This window comes from Eutrigla gurnardus, assembly GCF_963514095.1.
Source record: "Eutrigla gurnardus genome assembly, chromosome: 7".
NCBI classification, from domain to species: Eukaryota; Metazoa; Chordata; class Actinopteri; order Perciformes; family Triglidae; genus Eutrigla; species Eutrigla gurnardus.
In genome coordinates, this window is record NC_139921.1 from 10,527,905 (window position 1) to 10,547,964 (window position 20,060).

The 20,060-nt window shown below is 42.0% G+C and overlaps 1 protein-coding gene across 2 annotated transcripts in view; it reads right to left on the reverse strand.

Moving 5' to 3' along the window:
- Positions 1 to 614: 614 nt before the first annotated feature.
- Positions 615 to 20,060, reverse strand: part of bcl11ba (BCL11 transcription factor B a) — a 46,126-nt gene continuing 26,680 nt past the window's right edge. The window contains exons 3-4 of one of the 2 annotated variants that reach the window (XM_084014030.1): positions 3,540 to 5,393; positions 615 to 2,153 (exon numbers count right to left, since the gene is read on the reverse strand). In XM_084014030.1, the coding sequence (XP_083870156.1) occupies positions 2,140 to 2,153; positions 3,540 to 5,393 (1,868 nt within the window). In that variant the 3' untranslated portion in view covers positions 615 to 2,139. The other variant, XM_084014029.1, reaches the window with a different exon arrangement.

Genomic DNA, 20,060 nt, shown 5'->3' on the forward strand with positions numbered 1-20,060 from the left:
ACAAAGGTCAAACAGAATAAATCCCCAAACCCCAGACACAGGAAGTGACTGCCAGTGCCAGTAAGACATCACAAATAAAATTGGAAAAAAAGGTCAAACAAAATGAAAATATTCATAGAAAACTATGTACAACCAATGGAGCGGTAAACAAAACATTGACTGTGTTTTTGACACTCAAAGGCTGTTAAACAACCTTTTGATCCCCTTCTGTACAACATGATTCATTCCAACAGTACAAATTCTTCAGGTGACTTATCTCCACCCAATCGAAGGAAAAATAGCTTGTGGCAGCCTGTGAGTTGTATGTTGTCATTGGCATGAAGTCACCCGATATAAGAGCAAAACGTCCCACAGTACTCAGAGTACTCTATTCACGAAAGGACACCAAAAAAGAAAAAAGAAAAGACAAGCTCCTTAGGAAAGACAGCAAGTGCCTACACATGTATTTCAAACCATCCATGAAGAATCCATTCCAGAAGAAGAAAAAATAGATACAAGTCAGGATTCTCAGTGTGTTCTTCCTGAAAAGCAGGACTGACGTTCTCAACCCCACCCCCCCCCCCCCCCCATCCCCCCACCCCCGCCACCCCCCACCCCTTCCCAAACAGGCATCCCAACTCCAAATCCAAGTTTGTTACAGCTCAGTCATTTTTTAATTTGTTTATTTTTTTATTTCATTACACCCAAGGCAGAATAAAAGTTACTAAAACTGAAGACTTTTACAGTTACAGTGACAAAAACAGTTTAAGAGACCCACAATTTAAATTGGACTGCAAAATAAAAAATAAAAACAACCTTTTTTCTATTTTTATAAAATGCCCAGGCATTCTCCAATATTACAAATACTGGTATACTTTTACAGTAAACAAGAAAAATGTAATATATATTCATATATATTTATATATATACTAAAACCCCGTCACCAAAAAAATAAAGAAAAAAGAAAACAATATACACATCGCCACTATGGCATTCAGAGAAACTTTATAAGCAAACCTGGAAAAAAAATACTTGTTTGTTTAAAACACACATACACACAAATATTATTTTACCCTTGTACTTGTTTCAATACTGTAAACTTATTTTAAGACAGAGTGCACTAAATTCTTTTTTTAGTTTCTGCATTTCCTGATTTTTGTTGAGTCTCTTCCTTGACTTTTTGTGTGGTTTTTGTACTCTCCTGGAATTTTCTGTTGCGGGACAGACTCTTGTCCTTATGAGTGAGGAATTTGATATATATCTATATATACGTTTGTGCCTTTATATGTACATATCCATACATATATATATACACACACAGACACAACGATGTTGTGCTGGGGACTCCTCAATCCAAACTCAGAATTGTTTCATTTTTATCGATTTAAATATTTCTGTTGAAATGTCAAATTACAAGTTAACACAATTTTATTTTGTTTGCGTTCAATTTGATGCTTCATAAAAGTGTTGCATTTGTCTGAGACAATAAATAGGAAGATCATTTTCAAGGCACACTCTTGTCAAATTGAATGGCAGTACAAAAACTGTCCCAAATAATTTCAAAAATGCATTCATGTATATACTTTTCTTATAATTTATAGTGCCAGAATTAAAAAAGCCTAGCCTTACAACCCTGGGCACTTCAGCGTCAGGCGATCCCAAGCTCTAGACCCTTTAGTACCTTTTTTGTCCAGCTCTGTACGTGTGTGTGCGTGTGTGTGTGTGAGTGTGTGTGCGTCGGATGGAAAAATCATAAAGTGCAGATCTTTTGTTAAGAGCTTAAATTTATACATTGACAGCCAATCAGATATGATTTTAAAAAGAAAATCCACTATGAAGATGGATGGGCCCTAAAAAAACTTGGTTCATGATGTTTAAATGAACAAAGGGGCGATGGAGCAAACTGATGCTGTTTGTCTTACTATTACTAATTCAGCACAAAAATGTCCTCTTCTACACAAAACTGTCCCACAACTAAGAGTGAAACTTTGAAGGACTCCTATTCATGGAGATCAGATCATACAATTATAGAATCACTTTAACAATACCAGTCAAGGGGCGCCGGATTGCTCAGTGGGTAGAGTTGGCGCCCCGTGTACCGAGACTCCGACCGGCGGCCCTTTCTGCGTGTCGTCCCCCTCTCTCTCCCCCCTCTCACTCTCACGCTGTCCTCTCTGAATAAAGGCAAAAGGGCCAAAAAAAAAAAAAAATTTCAAAAAACAACAATATCAGTCAAACTTTACTGTATTACTACTAAGTATTTTAGCACGAAAATGCATAGGGGAGTTAATTATTGTAACATTTTGACAATAGAATCTGACAAGATGCTATAACCAGTTTGAATTGGTTGGGGGGGGGCATTAAGGGATGCACACAACTGTCCCCAATTATTTCAGCATATTATGAAATGACATGCTTCTGGAAGCGTAGGAATGAATGGGTAAAGCTCACCCTGAGATGTCCCTGAGCTCGCTCTCTCTTCTATCTATTCCTATGCTTTCTCATATTGCATGGCTAAATGCTCAGTTTACTCCAAATAAAGAACATAGCCTAGCTCATATGGCTTCATGCAAAACATAATACTTGGATGAATGAATGTCAGTAAGATGGAGGGAAGGTGGAGAGATGGTTGTTGTAACGTTGTCAGGGCTAGGTACTACATACCAGTGAGCAGCTGCCTTATCTGTAATCTGTTTCTTTTGGCTGGTAATGATGTTCTCAGGAGGAGACAGGGTTTATGAACCTTGGGATCCTCTTTGATTTTGGATGTATTGTCAAATAAGACGCTCAGTGCTACATATCCAATTATATCATCATGATTTAGACTCAGTTCACACAATGCCTAAGGATTGTTGTCCGCGTATCGTCATCACACAAAATAGACTAATTCTAGCATTCTCAGTAAACGCCACTTTCAAATTGAAGATTAAATTCAGCTTCTCTTCAAGAAATCACAAGTTTAGCTTAATATACAATTTCCTACAAGCAGCGGCCAAAGAAAGATTACTTAAAATGGACTTTTGTCTTCTAAAAAACTCTCAGGATACCATGTGGGTTTAACAGAGTAACGGAAATCAAAGTAAAAAAAGTTGTAAAAAAAAAATGCCGAAATAATAAGTACCTGCACATGCCAAAATACAAAATCCAATAAATACAGAAATTATTGCACAGTTAAAGGCTCCACATATGTAATAACTCAACTGACTGATTGTTTAAAAAGGAACCCCAAATGAGGCAGTTTAGACAGCTTCAATTGGTGTTAAGATCTCTGTTTTCATGTTTTTTTTCTCAGTTGGCAGTTTCTTAAAAACACAAAAATTAACCAAAAATTAACATTTCAGAAAAAGAGTGTCCAGCTACCCCATTTGTGTATTTTTTTTTTAAGTCAAAGTGTGGTGCAGAGTACAGAAACTGAGAAGTAGTTTAGGTTCTCTCTGCTTGTTCAATTTTGACCTCATTGGTCATCAAATGTTCTCCATGCCACTTTTTCATATGTTTTTCCAGAGTGCTGTACACGCTGAAGGGCATTTGGCAAATGTCACAGCGGTAGACCTCCTTACCATGCTGGCCATGTGTCTTCATGTGGCGTGTGAGCTTGGAGCTCTGGGCGCAGGCATAGTTGCACAGCTCACACTTGTAGGGCCTCTCGCCAGTGTGACTGCGCCGGTGCACCGTCAGGTTGCTACAGTTCTTGAACACCTTGCCGCAGTATTCGCAGGTGTCGCACCTCCTGTTATCCTTGGAGCTAGGCCGGCCTCCACCCAGATGAGGCGTGCTGCCTCCGCTGGCGGTGCCGCTGCGGCCCGACAGGCCTCCATCCAGCAGGTCGCCTGGAGGCGTTGAGAACCGCAGGCTGCCGTTCTCGGACGAGTGCTCAGAAGAGGTGCCGAAGGGCGATTGTCTGGAGTCAGTGAAGCCGAGGAAAGGGTCTTTGATGAAGTGGCGTGAAGCAGCATAGCCCACTAACCACTGAGAGTAGACGTTCTCAGAGGGGATATGGGGTGCTGGGGGAATGTCCAAGTCCTTCTCAATCTTGATCCTCTTATTTGAGGAGTGTGACAGGCTGGGGCTAGTAATAGGGGTAGGCTTACGTGGAAACAGGCCTGAGAAAGAGTCACCGGAGCCACAGTTCCGGCCATTAATGGTTGTCCTCTCTACCTGCTGGTGGTGGTCCATCTCGCAAACCACTGAGTCCTCATCCCCAGTGTCCCGTTGGCCATCCGAGCCCCTCTTAGAGAAGGGCATCCTTTTACGATTGTCAACTATCAAATTATTGTACTGCTGTATAGAGTTGAGCCCCCCGCTTTCCACCATCTTCTCAAGGGTGAGTGATGACTTTTCCTCTAAGGGCAGTTTTGAGCCATTTTCCCTATTGCGGTAGAACTCAGACTCCATGCTGAAGTTGGATTCTGGTCGGCTCTCATTCTCGAGTTCCTCCTCTTCCTCTTCTTCTTCTTCTTCCTCATTGCCTTCCCCCTGGAAGTCCCCATCGCGATTCTTCATGCCCTCACCTGTGACATCACTGGTGCCTGGCTCTGGGGAGCTTGTGGTGGACAGTCCATCATCTGAGCGCCCCGTCAGGGATCCAGCCTTGTGCATGTGGGTCTTCATGTGGCGCTTCAGCTTGCTTGCCTGAGAGCAGGCATGGTCACACAGCTGGCACTTGTATGGTTTTTCTCCTGTATGGCTGCGTCGATGCACCACCAAATTGCTCTGGAATTTGAAGGTCTTACCGCAGAACTCACAGGACTTGACCTTGTTCTGTGTCTGGGGAGGGGTGGTGCTGTTTGGGGGCATCGGCGGTAAGGGGGGGGTGCTCAGAAAAGGTGATTTTGGCCCAGGCTGGAAGGGGTTGGGGTTTAGTAGTCGGTGCATAGGGTTGGCCCTGCTGGGTGACAACGGTGGTGTGGTGTTGTTGTTGTTTCCCGCCAACTCACGTAACCGCCGGGAGAAGTCCATAGACTGGGACTCCATGGCCATGGGCGTTAGCCGCATCACCCTCTCAAAGGCACTGGGATGCTGTGAGATGAGACCCATTTCCTCTACGCTAAGGCGTTCCAGCCGATGGGGATCCAGGTGGTGGCGGGGAGGAGGGCTAATGAATGGAGGCGTGTTGGGGAGACGGTTCTCCATGAAGCCTGGGGGAGGCTCGCGGAGCAGTGGGCCCGTCATTCTCAGGAGGTGGAAGGGGTTGCTGTCCCCAAGAAAGTTGCTGAGTGGGGACTGCGGAATGGAATCGTTGCCTATGGGTGGAGGCATAGTCATGCGTGGAGTGAGGGCTGTGCTGGAGGGGTTGGACTCTAGGTAAATGCGAATGCCGTGGGTGTTCTGAGCATGCTGCAGCAGGAACCAGGCGCTGGGGAAGGGCTGCTTACATGTGGTACATATATAGCTGGAAGGCTCATCCCTGCCACCTGCAACACAGAGAAATGAAATGCATTAAATATTTCAGCTGAGAACTCATTTATAAAATTTCAGAGAGATGTCAGTTATGAACAAGCAAATCTGAAATGAATCTGAAATAATTGTTTCCGGATTATTAGGTCAACATCCAACATCATTAACGAATCAAATTTTCATAAAGAATAATGCTTTTTAAATAAGTTATTTGCAGTGTCTGAACTTTTCTTGGATGATAAGCAGTGAGGTAAGTGTGTGTGCTTTATATGCGGCCTAATACTACAGGAACGCATTGGTTCATTGTGTTGTCACACAAATGCTACATACTTATCACACTTTGGATAAGTGCATTTTTAAGGTAACACTGGATTGGCTCAAACTGGATCCCTGTTTTAAGAGGTGCTTTATCTCTCATGTAGTAGCAAGTGAATCTCTCACTACAAACTGCTGTATTATTACAGTGTGTGTGTGTGTGTGTGTGTGTGTGTGTGTGTGTGTGTGTGTGTGTGTGTGTACTCGAGGTGTGCATGCTGAGTGAATTATTTTTAAAAGCTGGAAACCCCTCCGAGCAATCTGTATGTTTGGCAGACGCCAAACTCATATTGGTGAAGATGAAGGATGTAAGTTAAGAAGTATTTAAGAAAGACTAATCACACACCAGCAAACCAAAGTCAGAGCTGGGAAAATAAACAAGTGTATTCAGAAATATGGCGTCCAATACACACAGGTGGCATGGAGTTACAAAGGAGAGCAAAGTGATGATGATGGCATATACACCCTAAGAAAGGTCTGTAAATTTATGGAACAATTTACTATTTTAATATGACCAGGAATATTTTGCAGACTCATTTTTAGACTTTTTAGACTAAATTTGAAAGTGTAATTCATTTTTTGTGTGTAATTTATTCTGTGATGGAAGTGTCTGTGAATGGTAGAGACCATATACTGTGAATCTATACATTTTCCAGTCATAGGTTTAACAGAAGTGTGTGGTACAGAGGATATTCTGTAAATCTACAGATATGCCCGTAAATTTAACAGAAAAGGTACTGGTAATTTTTCTGCAAGAACAATATCTGGTTTTATTACAGTGTAAGACAAGAAATGGCAAGAAACAGCTTTCAAATAATGGTATATAAATCCCTTTATCACCCTTTACAAGTGAGATTTTTTTTAACAAATTCCGAGGCAGAGGAGAACCTGGAATATTGACATCAGGATGGCAAAAATGTAAAAAAACATTATTTTTCAACACAAATCAATATGATTTGCTCTGGTTTGTACTTTTAACAACTAATTAATGCAAGTGCTTTCATGTAATACACACAGGTTCTCGCAATTCAAAAGGGACTTGTTACCACCAGGGCACTACCAAGCCAGATCCACGAATAAAGGACACTAAACAGGCTGAGGAGCACTCCTACAGGGACTGCACGCACACACACACACACACACACACAGATAGTGGTAATTGTGCTCTTGCTCGCTTGTTTATTAAATGAAAGCTTGCTGTCGTGACCTAGTACACTAATATCAGATACTTGGGGAAACATATGCTGATGTAATTGTTTCACTTATTCGTGTGTGTGTGTGTGTGTGTGTGTGTGTGTGTGTGTACATGCTCATGGATTTTTCTGGCAGCTACACACACACACACACACATACACACACACAAATACAGAAATGTATGCTGTATACTTATATCGTTGTTATATGTCGATGTATTTATAGGAGATCGGGAAGCAAATTCTATTTAATTTTGTTTCTATTCTATTTTTAAATTTTGTTTATGAACATGTCTCGGTATCACTGAAGTGTCTGTCTGGAACAATGCATACAAATTAAATGTAAAATAAATATAACCAACTAAATAAATTGTATTGTTTTTGTATTGTTAAGATGTACGAACAATGTTTGCTATGAAATTATTTAAATACATTTGAAAATGCCAATAATTCATGTATGAAAAATATTAACAGTAAAGATATAATAAATAAGTAAAAAAAATTATAAAAAATATAATCGTGGACAGAGTGTTTGAAATCCCATGTTTGCACATAGGAAACAAAAAATATATAAAACTTCAAATGTTCCTTTAATGTAAGAATTTCACCACCACTAATTCAATAATTTCACTCTGACATGAAACTTTAACACCTATCGCCTGTGTGTGTGTGTGTGTGTGTGTGTGTGTGTGTGTTAAGGAGGGCAGGCGAGAGGCGAAACAGCTGTTCACCTCAACAGTCTTTTTGAGCCTTTAGACTTAATTATAGTGGACAGGACATTCACACACACACACACACACGTAGAATGAAAATAACAGCTCCGCATGCCTCAGCTTTTGTCTGCACCTTTCTCACACACACACACACACACACACACACACACAGACAATCTGTTTCACGGCTGATCCTTCAGACCCTGAAAACTCCAGAAAAGAAACATCCCTCCTCCCTCCCATTGATCCACGAGAGAGAGACGAGATCCTCCCTCCATCCTCGTCTTTCAGCTCAACTTCTCGTCTGCCGACAGAAGTCATTGGGGGGGAGGGGACGTCAATGTTCATTTCTTCCCAACAATTAAGAGCAGAAGTGTTTGTGTGTGTGTGTGTGTTTGAGAAGAAGAGTAAGTGTTTTCTGCACTGAAAAGCCATTTCTCTGTAGCCGCAGTGGAGGGAGCGCTGTTTTTGTTTGGGGGAAGTGTGTGTGCATGCGCGTGCACGTGCACGTGTGTGTGTGTGTGTGTGTGTGTGCGTGCGTATGTGTGTGCATGCATGTGTGTGCGTGTGTGCCCTCCCGGGGGATGGGAGTCCAACGCAGATGGCAAATAAAGTATGCAGCCCGAGGCGAGAGCACATTATGCTAATTCTAATGTCAGCTGTACTTTAATATACGACTCTATTTAATCACCCCATTATTTCCTATTTCCATATGAAAAAAAACAGAGAGATGGAGAGAGAGAGAGAGAGAGAGAGAGAGAGAGAGAGAGAGAGAGAGAGCTGCTCATCACATGACACCATGTTTTATGGAGTGTGTGTGTGTGTGTGTGTGTGTTAGTGTGTGTGTGTGTGTGACTATATGAGAAAACACACTCCTTCCCCGGCATCTGCAGAGATACTTTCTGCTGTGTTCTCACACACATTTTTATTATGATCTGTGTGTATTTATAGTAAGGGTGAGTGTGTGTTTGTGTGTGTGAGAGTGAGTGTGTGTGTGTGTGTGTGTGTGTGTGTGGGGGGGGGGGGGGGGGGTCTGTAAAGGTTATGTCAGTTCACTTTTGTTTCTGATCCAGCTTTCTCTCTATAGAAATATCAATGCTTTCAATAATCTTATTCCAATGAGTGGGAACAAATAAGAAACATTAATACTCAGCAGGCAGCATTGTTTTTTAGTGTGTGTTTGTGTTAATACCTGCTTTGAATCGTTAAAACTCCTCACTCAACTCTGTCAGTTGACAGATTATTCTGTCTTGCATTGCACCGTGTAAACTTTTTTTTCCCCCAGCAGACATTTTAAAAGCAAAGCTGCAATCAAAAACACTAGTGATGACTGTTTTCCATTGACATTAATATGTGCATTTAAGGTTATAACGGTGATAAAAAAAATATGTGGAATTAAATGTAAGCAAAAGCAAAGCTCAGTCCAATGCAAATTGCCTGAAATCAGTCTAATTTCCCTCTTATTTAATTTATTTTTGACAATATAACGCAGCATGATCTTGCATTGCACTGTGTAAACATTTTACTTCACAGTAGGCATTTTAAAAGCAAAGGTGTAATCAAAAACACTAGAGAAGGCTATTTTCTATTAAAATGAAGGCGTGCATTTACGGTTCTATCTGAGAATTGTGGAATGAAATGAAAAAGAAGCCAGTAAATAGCAGAAAATTTAGCAGACGAAGAATGAGTGGAAAAAAACAATGCTCATGCAAGACATTGCAGCCTTTAGCTAGCTAGCAGGTAGCATTAGGGGTATGAGAAGCTATTGCTGAGTTTACATTATACAATTAATTTGAAATTAGGTCAATCTATGAATTGATTTATATACTTCTGTATCTTGTAGCCTTTAAACATTGTTTTTTTTTGGGTCAAAAATAGACAAAGTCTGTTTTCTCTTCCAGTATTGTGAAATTGTATCTTGCTATCCATATCTCTTGCTATATCTATATCTGAAATCTATATCTCCAGTCCAGAGTTTGGCCTGCAGCTTCAGGGATTAGTGGTAACGAAGCATTTGTAAGCAGCTGTGAACATTATTTTGACATAGAGCCATTAAGTATCCCTTTACTCGTGCTAATTTATGCAACATTTGCTATTTGTTAAATGTTTCAATTCAGAGGTGGACTCTATCAATAAAAGAATCATTCGTTTGTAAATTGATATCAATTGCACAAATCCATTAAAAGATTGCAAGAAAAAATCTAATTCATGTCAACTATTAGTCTGGTTTTCACCATACTAAGGTCAATCTTTAAGATTGAACATTAGTCTGGGGAAGCTGCGCTTTGTTTCTACTGCTCAAGAGGCGGGATCAATGGGCATCGTTCAAATGACTCCGTACGCAATTGGATAGTCCTACAACCAATCAGAGCAACTTTCCGGACAACAACTGCTGCTTCGCGTCGCTTATGTTTCGTCATCGTCACGTCACCGGCCAATAGCGTGCCAGGAGAGAATGGGCCATTTCTGATTGGAGCCAAAGATTCTGGCAATGTAACAGCGAAAGTAAGCCTGAGGGTGTCCAGCCTAAACTGCCGAGCGAAATCCAAATTTCCGGAAGTTTCAGGCAGGGTTCACCCAGCCTAGTCAACTATCACATCATTTGGAAAACAACAAAAGAGTTGAACCAAAGAGTTTGGTTTGGCTCAAATTCACACACACACACACACACACACAGACACACACACACACACACACACACACACACACACACACACATGCGCATGTTGCATGAGTATGCACTCGCATAAACCAACACAGTCTCAAGAAACTAAAATCTACTGATTAGTGTTTACTTCATGTCTCTCAGCACTTTCACTTTCAACCGGATGTATTTTAATACGTTACACCACATAAATGAATTATTCTTTCCATTAATGGTGACATACTCATAATTAATTATCTTTATCTATTTACCTGTTCAACTATTTAACAACATATGTGAAAAAATTACCAAATTACCAAAACAAAATATAACACATGCTTACATCAGCTAGTACTGACGAATTTGTACCAATAATATCAAGACATCCAACAACCATTCTATAAAATTGTAACGGTTTAGAGCTCGAGAATGTGGTGAGCTAATATTTTCAACCAAGTCAACGTCATGTCCCATCTGTTTCACCAGAAATATGTCACTTTACTGAAGATAGATACTTGAAATGATGTTTCAGCTCCGCTTTAAAAAAACATACATATGAAGTAAATGTGATAACATGTTGTTGAAGTGTGTAAGAATATGACATTATAAATAATACCGTTGCATTCTGATTGGTGTGTTTTGTCATGAATACACTCCTATCTTGATATGTTAGATGTTGCTTGCGTCCCCCCGGCACGTGCTTTCAGTTATTCTCTCCCTGGTTTGGTTTCACACAGTATAAAACCCTCATTACTGACTGATTCCAGTCTTCACTATGATTCAATTTACCATAATTACTGCGGCTGTGGCTAATAAAAAAGGAAGAGAGGGAACGGCTAGAAATCGGTGTGAAGGTCAACTGGCAGTTAGCAGCGTTCAGTTTCATCTCAGTGTATTCATCTGGGGCAGCTAATGGTCCAATCACACACACACCCCTCCCTCACCCCACCCCCCCCCGCTCCTCAATAAATATTGCTGGAATTGCAGGTTAAATAGCTAAATTAAATCACAGCTATTACAGATGAGGGAGGGAAGAAGAGAGAGGATTAGAGAGGGTGGCAAATCTGTGCAAGAGGGAGCGCAGATCGCCGTAGTGTGCGATTAATGTAGCGAGTGTCGAAAGGAGCGCCGTCCGTTATTACATACATCATTTTTGTCTGTGGCCGGCGGCCAAGGGGAAGACAAACACTGAGAGGGGACCGGGAGAAACCATGAGCAGTGTTAGTCTTTAACTCCACTTCTTTTGCATTCAAATAACAGTTTCACTCTTTATTGTATTTATGTCTCTTTTATTATTATAAAGTGAATTTCATCCAATGGTTCTTTAAACATAAAAGCTCAAGTAGAGTGATACACCTAGCTCGCTGCTTGAAGCTCTTGTAGTTTAAGGATTTATTTTAAAATGATTGTCTTCATAGAATGCGTCCTTCATACTTTTTAAGTGTTGAACCTAAATCTGTCATCCAGTGGATATAGTTAGATAGTAATTATGACAGTATTATTAACATTTTTTACATACTGTACATCCAACCACATGTATGTCAACACATGATGTCACTGATTTAGCATTTGCATGTGATGAAGCCACCTGCTGCATTATGGGTAGAGCATCAGACGTAGTATAAAAAGAGAGAGAGAGAGTCCACACAGGGAGGGGAGGTGGATGGGTCAAACAAACACAGAGCTTTAACCCAGGAGACCGCTGTTAGTGTCCTGTGTGAAATTAAAAGTAAAAGTTGATGTTTGTGTGAGATTTAATTTGTTTTCCCCCAGTAAGATGATTCTCATATGTATATATATATATATATATATATATATATATATATATATACATACAAAGACCACAGTTTGTATCCTGATTCGTCTCCACTGTAAAATGAAACTCCATAGAAAAAAAATGGGCAAAACACTTTAAAAATACTGAAAATTCATTCATATTAAAATGGTACATTGGTTCATATTTCTCTCTCATTCATCCCTTTTGGGACATCACACCCCCCCCCCCCCCATCACAAGTGGATTAGGGACTAATAACTAGACATGCAATGATATAAACATGTCATGTCCGATTGCCAAAATATATGCAACTTTCATTATCATCAAAATATGCTTGAAAATCTTAAAATGGCACTAAAATCACTTTCCATTTTTGGGGGGAATTCATTTTTTGTAATACTGCACAGATGATCATAAATCATAATGTCTCCCTGCATAAAAAGGATAAATACATGTAAAACAAAATTCTGTTTAAAAATCACTCCTGACGATAGATGTATCCTGATCATGGAAAATTACCACAATCAATTTATTGTAAGTGGTTTTTATCCTGATAAAATCCAATCCCAGACTTGACCTGGTTTGCATACCGGAAGCGGAGCAGGACAGCAGATCTGCATGTGAGCTGAGCAATGTCAGCACAGAGGAATTTACAAACAGAACAAAGCTGACATGAGCCAAGGGAACAGTGTCTCTCTCTCTCTCTCTCTCTGTTTGTTCCCCTCTTGGCCTTGTGTCACGTTTCTTTTTTTTTGCATTGTTAAACCAGCAGTGTCATTAACATGTGTATGATCTGAAGGTGCCCAAGCCTCCCCACCTCCAGCCACACACACACACACACACACACACATACACACACATCTTCGTCTTAATGTCTTGTTTATCATCATAGGAAAACAACAAATACATGTAACTTAAATGTCTGTGTGTGTGTGTGTGTGTGTGTGTGTGTGTCTTTTCAGACAATACACGTTCTGTGCCACAGTACATACAAGAGGAACTGTTTTCTTTTGTGTCTGCGGAGAGTTAAGAAGTCTGTGTGTCTCCTTCTAATGAGATAATTTCAAAAAGGAGAGCTCATTTGGCGCTGAGATCCCAGTATTTTTTAAGCAGTCTGTTAGTTTTGAATGAAGTGGTTTGAGAGCAGGGCTTTCACGTCATCCAACAGGCTTTTTAAATTGTCTTTAATAGCTTGCGACTAAAATCACTACAGGACCACACAGCAGCAGCTTTAATTAAATCGCCTTAACTGTATGGAAACGAGGATCTTCAGTCAGTATCTGCCGCTTCTGAGTCACTGATTCACTGCAGCTACTTCACAGCTCCCGAAGCTTTGCTGGGCCCAGACTAAAAAACTCCTTCTGGGGAAACTGAGTCATCTCAGCTCTCCACAGATGCTGTTGGCCAAAGACCAAGAGGCAAACCCCAAACTGTTGCTGCTACGCAGGCTGTTGCTGTCAACCGACATGCCATGAGATGGGTTCCCATAGAGTTTTTTTTTTCTTTTTCTGAATTATGATGTGTCGAAAGTGAAAAGCTGAATGGAAAATTCAATATTTGGTTTTGAAAAAAGGAATGTGGTCGACTGAAGAGTTCTGTGTGCTTCTTTACGCATTAGCTGAAAAGTACAAATCTTCTTATTTACGCTGAGTAGACGGGCAAAGTGAACCGGGAGCTCCTCTGCTCCAGAGGGGAAGAAAATAATCTCATTTAGATTTGTATTCTGCTAACAAAAGGTGTCAAGTGTGAATAAAAACAAAAACACTCTAATATATTTGAGAATTTATATGGAAATGTCTTTCTTTTTCAATGCAGTTGATGGACATCCCCTTAACTTGCTTCTGCTAAAATTTCATCTGAAAAGTTTGTGACACTGACTTCACAAACACATCGAGTGTTGTTATCCAGCAGAGCTACTTGATCATCGTGGATGGTGTGTGTGAGAGTGTGTGTCCTGACAGTCGAGACGAGACAAGAAAGAGAGGGGTTTTAAAGGAAGGCTGATCATAACCAAATTAGAATGCATTAAGCTCATTGAGGAGGAAGAAGAGGAACCACGTCAAGAAACAAGGCCTCCTTAGTGCTGCAGTCAGAATCAGAAGTTGAGAGCAATCCAAAACAAACTGCCGCAGTGAGCGTGTGTCTGCCCTGTTCACAAATTAGAGGGATTATCAGAGGAGAGTGCCAGAGCATACTAGCTAATCCCACACACTGGCTCGCACCACTGCACCTGGGGTGTGTGTGTGTGTGTGTGTGTGTGTGTGTGTAGGTGACATGTATGTGAGGGGGATGATTGTAGGGAGGGTTCTGTAGCAGCCACATGGCCTGGGGCCTGTACTACGAAGCAGGATTTGGGCTTAGCGAGGTAACTTAAGCGTTAACTCTGGGTTTTCCGTCCTACGACGCTGGTTCACTTCTTACCGGGGTAGATCGCCATGGTAACTTACGCTGTGGAGCTAATCTGCTCCGGAGCAGGTTATGTTCCTGATAAGAGATCAACGTGGAGAAACACACCGCCGACTGACCAATCAGCTGTCTTGGTGCGTGGATTGAAAAAAAAAAAAAAGAAGCTCGGTGGATCGTGAGAGGGTCTCGTAGGAGAACTATAGAGTGTACAGAGACCGGCAAAACCCTTTTTCTGTCCCTGACGATGTTTTTTTATGAGAGATACAGATTCTCATCGGAGGGAAAGAGTTTTCTGTGTCAGCGTACAGCCTACTGACCACTTTGAATTATGTTTTTATATTTATTTGATTTGCTCCCAAGTCCGTTTTGCACCGCCGGGATTGCAGCTGAAAGAATGAGGCTAATATTGTCATATACCAAGCAACAAATTCATTATTTTAAAGTTATGATGTCCTTCCACAATGAAAGGCCGAACACATAAGAGTTAAAGGGACGAGAGAAAGTGGATATGATTTGGTTGTGACAGGTGACCATGACCTAAACTCATTTCATATTTGACTTTATTGAACAGTATCTAATGCTGAAGTTCTTCTTCTAACAGAATGTTTTGGTCGGATATTCTGTGAGTATTTGCACACACAGCAAAACACAACACCTGCCTTTATACAGTATAGTGTTAAGCGCGAGAAATATTTGAACTTGCATGAATGACGCCTATTTGTGATGCTTTCTTTGCGTCGTTCACGTCTTTGCATTGAGATTGTCTGACCAATTTGCTTTGTGTTTGGTGTGAACAGCCAAAGGTGATCAATCCCTTATAGGGCATACTGAGTCAGTGTTTACAGTACCATCCTGCAGGGACAGCTCCTCTGTGGACACTCGGAGTGTTTTTGTCTTTTGAGGTTTAGTCAATGACATGTTGTCAGGTGAAGAGTTGGCCTGGTCCACCCCCACTCCCCCAACCCCCTCCTCTGTGTCTCCCTGCCGCCTGTCCCGTCCAAATCATCTCCCTCCCTCGCTCCACATACATACAGCTTGTCCAAATTGTACACTGCCAAGTGGGAGTCTCCTGGAACACACACACATGTACATGCCAAACCCCCATCCCAGACGATGATGTAGCAGTGCTCCTCCTGCCTGAATAAGATGTATTACAGCGCCGCCTGACACCAGCGTCAAGAAGACAACTCTTTCTTTCTCACTCTGCCCCCCCCCCCCCCCCTCTCTCTAGTTAATGAATTCAAATAGTATGCCCTCTGATCAGCTTCACCTTTCCAACTTTCAGAGATCTTTACTATAACGTTTAGCAGCTATTTAAACATCATCCTCCCTATAAAAGGACAGGATAAAAGAAGACATATTGGAGTTGACTGACTTTACCTTAGGAGGCAGATGTAGAAAGGGGTAGAAAAAGAGGTGAAGTGGGGAGGGAGGGGGGATGAAGGAGTGTAGCCTGGGGTCTGAGTGTTATGGTCAGTCTCCACTTGTTTATACAGAAATGGCAGTGAGAAGTAAGTGCAGGGAGGGAGAGGGGGCTTGGGGGTGGGGGAGGATGAGAGCAGATCCAGATCAGATGGAGGTTAGAGGAGGGCATGGATCCGATGAGGGGACAGGTCTGAGCGTGAAGCCCTTATAAGGTATGGACAACTGGAGAGCTCTGGGAAGGCAGCAGGAACAGGAAGACACAACAGCAAAATGATGTACCTGCAGGCAGGAACAGGGACGCCAAGGCAGAACTATATACCTGCAGGCAGGACAGTGGACGCCACATCTTTACCACGATTGCGAGCTAGACAGTCTTTTCAAGACACTCACGACGATATTCACGATTATGCCGATAATGGAAATGGAGTTTTTTTCTATTTTCTAATGACATCCTTTGTCTTCCCATTTCTAGTTATAACACAGCCAATGCATTTGGAATGTGCACCCATAACATAGGTAATACTTGTGTGCAGAACTATAGCAAGTCCAAAGTCAGAGAGTGGATTCTGCTATTTGCCATTTCTGAATTGGGCTAACCTGGAGGTTTATAATAACCCATCTCATCATCTTGTGTTTTTTGCCTCATCTGACTTTTTGTAATGTTCCCAGATGTTTGTATTAGTGGTCATTGCCATGGTTATGATCACTGACTGGAGATCCTTCCATATATCTGCCTGCAGCTAAGCTTTTCATCCAACCCTGTCTCCTACAAAATTATGTTCTCATACAACTCAACAACACGTAGTTAACGAACAGAAAAACAAAAAATCATGGTTTGACATAAAATTACAATAAAAAGGGGAAAAGAAGAGGCACAACAAAACTTTCTAACGGGACACTAAATAAACCATGTGTTTACTTACGCAGGACATATTACATTTCCCTTGAACTGTAATAAATAATGTAGTTTAGTTGTGTGGGAAGGTCATTTCTTGGAGAGCATGCTGTTTTCAGCAACATTACTGTACTTAGAGGACAGTGCAGTAGGAGAGTAGTAGTAGTAGGAGAGTTGCTAAAGGTCTTTGGACAGTCTGTCTTCCACCAAGATTAACGAGGCATTTTCACACATGCAACTTTTATTGTTGCCTGCTATACAACTGTCAACAAATGTGACATGTAGACGAGCTGTCATTATGTGGTCAGAGCTAACAGTGGTCAACGGCTGCATGTGAGCATTAACACTGGTGCATAATCACCTCAACTACTACAATGACCTACAGCCAAACCACATCCATATTTTCCAGGTTTCTATTCGTAGTCTGTTGTTATTTGAATTTGTGTACAATTTATTTTCCTGTTGCTACTGTTAATTCTCAGGCATGACTGTGGGTGGAAAAAATATGAAATTCTCAACTTTTTTTTTAAGAAGAGAGGAGGGAAGGGAGAAAAGTAAGGGAGGTCCTTGCACTCGCTGTCTCCACAATAACTGGAAGCAGGCCTGCTCCCATAACCACTCCAATCTGTTTTCATTTTCTGAGCCCCATACCATCACTCACACACACGCACACACACACACACACACACACACACACACACACACACACACACACACACACACACACACACACACAGTCTGGAGCATAGTCTAGTCAAGGCTGCCCCATCTCTTAAAGGAGAAATACACCACTTTTATTTGTTTTAAACAACGGCTCCATTGTCACATAATCGGAAAGAAAAGAAAGTCAGTAAGACAGTAAACGCCTTACCGATATACCCAAACTGTAAGCACACTGTAACACACGCCACACTCTGCAGCCGTAACCTGGGACACGAAACAACGTGCAGACATGTCTCCGACATGCAGGGGCATGAAGACACAAGCGCTGGCACTGCAGGATAAGTCAGAGCACGCTACTATGAAATGCAGTGTCCCGTGTCCTCTGCAGGTTTGAAATAAAAAGTTGCAGAATGGGAGGTAAGCGCGAAGGCTGCAAAAGGAAGGAGTAGCGTTGGACAAAGAGGAACGAGAAAAACTGGTGAAACCTCTTTGTCATATGAGGACATGACTCCCTTAAGGAGAGAGGCTCAGTCAGAGCTCAGCAGTCACACAGCAGCCAAACACAACAAAGACGTGAGCAGAAAGTAGGAGGAAGACAGATGATGAGTTAGTGTGGGGGAAGAATGCTTTCAACTCATCTCTTGGAAATAAGTTAAGTATTTTGGCCTGACTGGTTTCGGGGTTCACCTCTCGCAGCCAGTTTTCAACTTTTTTTAACTGAGGGACTTTGCCTGCATTTCAACCCAAGGAAGCGAGGGCCAGATTTGGTTCCTGGGCCCTGACTACCTTTACTTGTAGTTTGACAGGGGACACTAACAGCAGGTTCTTGGATGAACGTCCTGTGTTTGTTTGACCCGTCCACCTCCCCACCGTCCTTCCCTGTGTGGATTTTCTCTCTCTTTACACCACATCAGTTGCTCTACCCATAATGCGGCTGGCAGGTGCTTCACATACAAACACTCATATGCTAAATGAGTGTCAGACACCAAGGAGTGCTGACTTACTTTTAGTTTCTACGTTTTGTTCCTGGATGCCTTTGACTACTTGATTAGATTATGTTTGCATTATTTATGTTTATTATTTTTTACCTTTTGTTAAACAAACAGGTGACAAATGATCAGGCTTAAAACAGGTTTGTATGGGGTAAAGGGTATACTGCATCCTTTAGGGTTTTAAGCTTAAAATGTGTCTTTAAAGTCAAGTTGGACTGGAAAAATACCTTTTAATATGACATCACCCACTATTTAACAATACATGCCGAAACATTTACAAAATATCATGACGTCCATCCATCAATCAATCCACACACACACACACACACACACACACACACACACACGCCTGCTCATTAGACTCCAGTCCTGACCATTTAGGTCAAGGCATCCACTACTGGACGTGCTCCGCTCAACTGTTTCCGTGAGTGTTTTGTCTAGATGTTGCAGTCACATCCAGCTTCCCAGGATGCACTGATCTGATTTCCCTTGCTAGCGAGACTCCTCACCACAGCCAGGCAGATGGCGGTACTGCGCTGGCATCCATGACGGGAGGGCCCGCCAAGGGCCAAGGCCTGCTGGCAGCCGGTCACACTTTATCCACTGACCAATCGCAGCTGGGCAGAGGAAGAAAACATTTCGGATCCTGCGGCTGTCGTGAATGCCTTCGTGGGTGTCCCGTCGTACCGCAGTGTACCTAAGCATCTTGATGACATAATAATATGCTGTGGGACGGGGGGCACAAAAACAATGGAGAGACCCTCTGGTGATTAAGCAGCCTTAGACAGGGAGAGAGAAAACACTGCGCCCGCCAACCTGCAATTTCCTCCCAGGTATGCGTTTTATCTGCAAGCCTTCAAGTGGCGCCAAAGGGGCAGTTAAGGGATCCTGTGGTTGGCTGGAGTGTTGGTAAATGAGCCAAAATGTTGTGGGGTGTTGTGCACAAGCTGAGATGTGGGTGAAGATGTTCACTGTAACCCTACACTCAGTAATGCAACACACAAAGTTAAGAGCAGCTTTAATGTTAAAACTCCATCGCTCCATCTTTCCCAGCGCATAAAGAAGGAGGAGGATCTGCCTGTTTCTAATCAGAGGGGCTACACTGCCAGTCGTTGGCCTCCAGCCAGCATTGTTTACCCCCAACCTCGCTCCGAAAGGCAAATTACCCCGGCGACGGGCAAATGTAGCCTCACTAAAGGTAGAAAAGATTGTTCCCACATGCCAAGGCCGTGGGTCCGCAGACACATGCTCTAACTACTTAAATAAAAAAGTAGATATCATTTAAATGCACTATTTGCTTTCCTGGGAAACAGGACACAGCTTGCTTTCTCAGGAGAAAAACTATGCATGTTATTGATTTATTTACAGATGAAAAAAAAAAGAGATATCAGCAGCGCAGCTCCTCTCCACCGGCCCTCTTTTTGTTATCTCTGATGTTGCCCAGAGAAATCAATAGAACAACTGTAGCTAGCAAGCTTTGTTTATCTTTTCCTCTAAGTGAATAATTCAGGGGTGTCAGCGGGGGTGAGGCAAAGCTTTGATACAAACGAAAGGGTTTGGTGTTCAGGGGGGAAATCTAACCCCCTCCTTATCCCGCTCTTCTTCCCTCAAAAGTCTCCAGGAGATAAGAAATGCTAAAAATCTGGTTGGGAGTGAAATATG